The sequence below is a fragment of the Procambarus clarkii genome, chromosome 51 (genome assembly GCF_040958095.1).
Source record: "Procambarus clarkii isolate CNS0578487 chromosome 51, FALCON_Pclarkii_2.0, whole genome shotgun sequence".
In the NCBI taxonomy this organism is placed as follows: Eukaryota; Metazoa; Arthropoda; class Malacostraca; order Decapoda; family Cambaridae; genus Procambarus; species Procambarus clarkii.
In genome coordinates, this window is record NC_091200.1 from 17,937,399 (window position 1) to 17,944,288 (window position 6,890).

The 6,890-nt window shown below is 45.9% G+C and overlaps 1 protein-coding gene across 1 annotated transcript; it reads left to right on the top strand.

Moving 5' to 3' along the window:
* The first annotated feature begins 1,647 nt into the window (after positions 1 to 1,647).
* LOC123748814 (uncharacterized protein C11orf24 homolog) lies at positions 1,648 to 4,882 on the top strand. The gene is made up of 2 exons (XM_069303803.1): positions 1,648 to 1,672; positions 4,380 to 4,882. Exons 1-2 carry the CDS (start codon positions 1,648 to 1,650, stop codon positions 4,880 to 4,882), a joined length of 528 nt encoding a protein of 175 aa, XP_069159904.1.
* The last annotated feature ends 2,008 nt before the right edge of the window (positions 4,883 to 6,890 follow it).

Here is a 6,890-nt window from a genome sequence, read left to right on the forward strand (position 1 = left end):
GTGTGTGTGTGTGTGTGTGTGTGTGAGTGTGTGTGTGTGTGTGTGTGTGAGTGTGTGTGTGTGTGTGTGAGTGTGTGTGTGTGTGTGTGTGTGTGTGTGTGTGTGTGTGTGTATGTGTGTGTGTGTGTGTGTGAGTGTGTGTGTGTGTGTGTGAGTGTGTGTGAGTGTGTGTGTGTGTGTGTGTGTGTGTGTGTGTGTGTGTGTGTGTGTGTGTGTGTGTGTGTGTGTGTGTGTGTGTGTGTGTGTTGTAACAGGGAGGTCACGGGAGAGCGGACATCCGGACATACCTTCCTAACATGTGTTGTGGTTCGCGTGGATGACCCTCACATCTGGCCTGATCCTCTCTCTCTCTCTCTCTCTCTCTCTCTCTCTCTCTCTCTCTCTCTCTCTCTCTCTCTCTCTCTCTCTCTCTCTCTCTCTCTCTCTCTCTGTCTCTCTCTCTCTCTCTCTGTCTCTCTCTCTCTCTCTCTCTCTCTCTCTCTCTCTCTCTCTCTCTCTCTCTCTCTCTCTCTCTCTCTCTCTCTGTCTCTCTCTCTCTCTCTCTCTCTCTCTCTCTCTCTCTCTCTCTCTCTCTCTCTCTCTCTCTCTCTCTCTCTCTCTCTCTCTCTCTGTCTCTCTCTCTCTCTCTCTCTCTCTCTCTCTCTCTCTCTCTCTCTCTCTCTCTCTCTCTCTCTCTCTCTCTCTCTCTCTCTCTCTGTCTCTCTCTCTCTCTCTCTGTCTCTCTCTCTCTCTCTCTCTCTCTGTCTCTCTCTCTCTCTCTCTCTCTCTCTCTCTCTCTCTCTCTCTCTCTCTCTCTCTCTCTCTCTCTCTCTCTCTCTCTCTCTCTCTCTCTCTCATCCAGTATGTCCTCACCATGTCTCCATCATACACATATGATCCCTTCCACGCTGTCTGTACATCCCTCGCTTACCACTCAGTTGATTGACAACACCAGTTGATTGACCACACCAGTTGATTGACAATCGAGAGGCGGGACCTAAGAGCCAGAGCTCAAACCACCCCCCCTCCCCCCTCCGCAAGTACAACTAGGTAAGTACTCACCATCTTCTCTACCACCACCCACGTATCCCACACCCCCACAATGTCACACCTTCCCTCGCCTTCCCCTCCCTCTTACCCAACATGCACCACGACTCTCCCCCCTCCATCCCCCAACCCTTCTCCGGATCCAGAGAGCGTGCAACCTGCGCTAAGTGAGGACGTCTGCGTGTCACCGCCCTACACATGGAAGTAAAATTAGCATTTGAGTCAAGCCAAAGTCTCGGTTTTTCCCCCCTTTGGGTGGGTGGCCCTTACGTTACCCCGGCATAGAGGCCAGAGTCTCGGTAAGGCTGTACCAATCACTCTCTTCGTCTGGTCGAAATAACCCCCCCCCCCCCACCTAATAATTGGTGATACCAACCTCGATATTTGGACGTCTTCCGATTCCTCTTTGGCAGGCGAAGACAAATATACCGGAGGGACTTTGAGGGGGTAATGGGGGCAGAAGATGGGGTAAGGGGGACGTCACTGGATGTCCCCTAGGACTCCTGAAGAGGGGTGACTTGAGCAAAGGGGCTCAAGAGGGTAGAAAAGGGTCTTGCAAGACGCAGGGAGCCGTCCCACACACACACACACACCTTGGTCCTCCTCAGCTTCTTCAACAATATGGTTTATGGAACACAAATGGCTCGTAAAATTGGTCGTTAAGGGAGGGAAACGCAGTCATTATCGACGGCCATTTGGGACGCTTATGCCCGGACTTCGTTTTAATTTTTTTCCCCCCGTAATACACGCTTCGACAGAAAACGAGCGGGTGGTGTCTAATTTCAAGCTCTTGACGACAATACGGAGAGACAGTGGGTTCCCTGAAGCGGGTGATCTGTCTATTTACGAGTGGTGTGAAAGCTATCATACCGTCCCATGTGGGCGATCTGTCTAATTCCTGCGCATGGCGTGCTTCATGTAGCCGTCTATACCTGTCATTAGGTCACGGTCAGTGGTCTTGCTAGCCCCCGCTAGAACAGACAGTTAACTCTGTCTCTGCAGACTGTTATCTATAACCCTGTCGCAGAAGAGATATAGATATATCCTGTCGCTGTAGACAGTTATACCCTGTCGTAGAAGATAGCTACACCCTGACACAGTAGACGACCTATCTTGAGGTTATCTTGAGATGATTTCGGGGCTTTAGTGTTCCCGCGGCCCGGTCCTCAACCAGGCCTCCATCCCCCCAGGAAGCAGCCCGTAGCAGCTGTCTAACTCCCAGGTACCTATTTACTACTAGGTAACAGGGGACAACAGGGATGAAAAAAAACATTTTGCCCATTTGTCTCCGCCTCCACTGGGGGATCGAACCCGGAACCTCAGGACTATGAATCCGAAGCGCTGTCCACCCAGCTGTCAGGTGCCTGACTATACCCATGCCACGCAGACGACCTGGCTATCAGCGACACACAGACATATAGGAACACAGACATAGCCATAGAGACACAGATAGGCGGGGCAGATCTAAAAACAGACATAGCTAAGATTCCCGAGTCGACCCAAATTCCGCCGGATATCTCACCTAGAATATCTATATCTATATATTAGAAATAAATGGAGATTATTGTCTTTTGTCCGAATAAAATTGGAGAGTATATAGACGCTTGCACCAAGCTTCACCCAACTTTTCAAGATGACACATTGGTATCATGCGACTGTCATAGGCTTTTCGTGCTCGACTTTATTGTATCCCGTTAAGAAAAATCGGCTCTTACGGCGATTTTGATGTGTCTGAAATCAGGAGATGTTTTCCGTTGTTTCTGAGCAATTTTCAATTGTTTGGTAATATTATTTATTTATTTATTTATATATTTATGTGTTTATTATAATTATTTTGAGAGAGACAGAGAGAGAGTGCTGGAGAGAGACTGAAAAGAGAGAGAGTAAACGAAAAGATAACTGAAAAATAGACATACAGATAGATAAATAGGGACAGAGATTAAGAGACGAACCTACGGATTCTAATACGAATCGATACGAACCTAAGATTCTCAAGGGAATTGATAGGGTAGATAAAGACAGTCTATTTAACACAAGGGGAACACGCACTAGGGAACACAGGTGGAAACTGAGTGCCCAAATGAGCCACAGAGATATCAGAAAGAACTGTTTTAGTGTCAGAGTGGTTGACAAATGGAATGCATTTGGAGTGATGTGGTGGAGGCTGATTCCATACACAGTTTCAAATGTAGATATGATAGAGTCCAATAGGCTCAGGAACCTGTACACCTGTTGATTGACGGTTGAGAGGCGGGACCAAAGAGCCAGAGCTCAACCCCCGCAAGTGCATTATGAGGATATCATCATCAACACAAGAGTGAATAAGGCAACAGTGATACTAAAAGTCCCCATCTACTTTTTGTTTTTTGTGTTTTTTATTAATACATTAGGTACATCTGCATTTGTGCAGCTGCCCTAGACTATTGGAAGGCGCAGTACAGTGTGTCAAAAAGCTAGCTATACGTGGTACTAAAAACTTTTTTTTTTTTTATTAATACATGAGGTACATCTGCATTAGTGCAGCTACCCTAGACTATATGAAGTGGAGTACAGTGTGTCAAAAAAGCTAACTACGTGATGCTAAAAAAATCCCCATCACACAGGATGGTTAGTCATACAGAGGCATGTGATAGGCGGTCTGCACTGGCAGACTCCGGATGCATTTTGAGGATATCTTTTTTTTTTTTTTTTATTAAGTTATGAGGTACATCTGCATTAGTGCAGCTACCCTAGACTATATGAAGTGGAGTACAGTGTGTCAAAAAAAGCTAACTAGGTGATGCTATAAAATCCCCATCACACAGGATGGTTAGTCATACAGAGACATGTGATAGGCGGTCTGCACTGGCAGACTCCGGATGCATTTTGAGGATATCAACACCTCCTATATCATGAAACTCTACGGATTAAACAAATACACTTTTGCGAGCTTTCAAGACTTCCCGGTTTGGTGCCTTCTTTTGATAATGACTTACCTCGTTTGACCACCAGCCGTCAGTTTTCTTCTAGAACTGAAGACAAATTATACGGAGCTGCTGTTTTCTGCAAGAGTCAAACAAATCAACAAAGAAACGGGTGTTCTCTTTCGTGCTAATCCTTTGGTTGAAAGAAAAAACACCATTGAATATTTCGAAAGTAAAACAAGATAGCCATGCAAAGGGATGGATCTGTTTGTTAATATAAGACGAAGTGAACACGGCAGAGGAACAAATGTGTAGCTTGTGTTCATTCACTTGGAGGAACACACATTGTGTTCACCTCGTGTTTTAATACTTCTGTTTTCTTTTGTTTTTGAATTTTAATGTGGCTGTTATATGTTGTTTTTAGGTCTGAGTTAATGTTTGTTGTTACAGGTGCTGTTATACCTGTTACAGGTGCTGTTATACCTGTTACAGGTGCTGTTATACCTGTTACAGGTGCTGTTATATCTGTTACAGGTGCTGTTATACCTGTTACAGGTGCTGTTATATCTGTTACAGGTGCTGTTATACTTGTTACAGGTGCTGTTATACCTGTTACAGGTGCTGTTATACCTGTTACAGGTGCAGTTATACTTGTTACAGGTGCTGTTATACCTGTTACAGGTGCTGTTATATCTGTTACAGGTGCAGTTATACTTGTTACAGGTGCTGTTATATCTGTTATAGGTGCTGTTATACCTGTTATAGGTGCTGTTATACCTGTTATAGGTGCTGTTATATCTGTTACAGGTGCAGTTATACTTGTTACAGGTGCTGTTATATCTGTTACAGGTGCAGTTATACTTGTTACAGGTGCTGTTATATCTGTTATAGGTGCTGTTATACCTGTTATAGGTGCTGTTATACCTGTTATAGGTGCTATTACTAATGTTTGATATTATTGTGTCTTAGTATGCCTCTTGTTATACCTGTTATTTTCTCTGTTATTATGCCTGTTTACGTGTCTGTTATTATGCCTGTTTTCATTCTTGTTGTCATACCCGTTACCACGTCTGTTGCCATACCCGTTGCCACGCCTGTTGCCATACCCGTGGAGGAAAGTCGACATGGCAGGCCAGGAGGAAAGTCGACATGGCAGGCCAGGAGGAAAGTCGACATGGCAGGCTAGGAGGAAAGTCGACATGGCAGGCTAGGAGGAAAGTCGACATGGCAGGCTAGGAGGAAAGTCGACATGGCAGGCTAGGAGGAAAGTCGACATGGCAGGCCAGGAGGAAAGTCGACATGGCAGGCTAGGAGGAAAGTCGACATGGCAGGCTAGGAGGAAAGTCGACATGGCAGGCCAGGAGGAAAGTCGACATGGCAGGCTAGGAGGAAAGTCGACATGGCAGGCCAGGAGGAAAGTCGACATGGCAGGCTAGGAGGAAAGTCGACATGGCAGGCTAGGAGGAAAATCGACGTGCTTGGTTATCGAGCCAAAGAAAAAAGCTGAGTATGATGACCTACCCCCCTTAGAATCTAGGTGTAGGTCATCATACTGAAGGTTTAGGTCATTATATGCCCTAGAGTTTGATCACCCCACTCCTTGGGTATGATGCCCTATGCCTCATGAGTTTGAGGATCAACTCGTTTCGCCTTCTCCTTGCCCCCCTTCCCCCATCCTCCTCCCCCATCCCCTCTTAATTCTTCCCTCCCCCCCTGCCCCACCCATCTTCCCCCTCCCTATCCCCTCCCCCATCCAGACTCCCCACCACTGTCATTACAGACAATACAATAATAACCGTCAACATTTACCAAATGGTAAACGTTACCATTGGGTAAATGTTTTTGGGGGGGTTCACAAAAAACTGTACCGAGACACAATACAAAAAAAGGTAGCAAAATTTTCCCTAATGGTTAAAAAACAATAGAAAAAAAGACATTTGCCTTCCTACACACGCCAGCAGTTACCTTTCCTACCCTTCCTCCTACCCTTCCTCCTCCTCCTACTCCTTCCCCTTGCCCATCTTTCCTCTCTCTTTCGGGGCACTTCAGTGTCCCTTTTCACCCTTTGCTTCACGCTTTGTATCTTGCTTAAGAGCTGTCGCTTCCATCGCCCTTCCATTGTCAATCCTACTGAGCCTGTACCTGTATCTTTACCTGTAACTGTGCAGGTAACTGTAACGGTACAGACCTGTACCCTGTACCTGCTGGGATACTGAATGTCCCAAGCTGCACGACAGTCAATACTATTGTTGTGTGGGAGATCATGACCCAGTTCTTATTTCCAGTTTATACCGAGGGCTGAGAGAACCGTGTTACTGGTAGCCACCTGCCACAGGTAACTGTAACCACCTGCCACAGGTAACGGTAACCACCTGCCACAGGTAACGGTAGCCACCTACCACAGGTAACGGTAACCACCTGCCACAAGTAACTGTAGCCACCTGCCACAGGTAACGGTAACCACCGGCCACAGGTAACGGTAGCCACCTACCACAGGTAACGGTAGCCACCTGCCACAGGTAACGGACCTAATCCTGGCAACTGTGTCGCACTGACTTGGTCGACGTTTTGTGCTCTCCATATATGTAAGTATTAAATCTTTAAAAAAGAATCCAAGCTTCTTATAGTAGTGTTTTCAAGTCTTTGAAACACAGTGATTTTTCTCAGATTGGATCAGAATGTCTAGAACACTACTGTCTTATCATTGCAAATGGGAGGAAAGCTTAGTCTTAGTCTTACGTCTGAGACATCACGAGGATTATATATCCCTTTGTTATCTTTTACCGTAGTGAGTAGGTTATTTATAATTGTTATTATGAGGTTCTTTGTCGTCGATCTTCGTCGGAAGTTTGCATCACAGATTTTGGGTCAACGAAGATCATTCCTCGTCAGGTGGGTTTTTTTTATTTGTGTGCTGGTAGCTTGTGGTAGCTTTTTATGAAGAGTTCAGCCAGTTGTTCA

What these genes read in the sequence shown, in the direction of transcription:
- LOC123748814 (XM_069303803.1), top strand. Translation starts at nt 1,648, where the DNA reads ATGGTTTATGGAACACAAATGGCTC. An exon ending in TTATGGAACACAAATGGCTC is followed by an intron (nt 1,673 to 4,379) that starts GTAAAATTGGTC and finishes TTGTTGTTACAG; the next exon opens with GTGCTGTTATACCTGTTACA.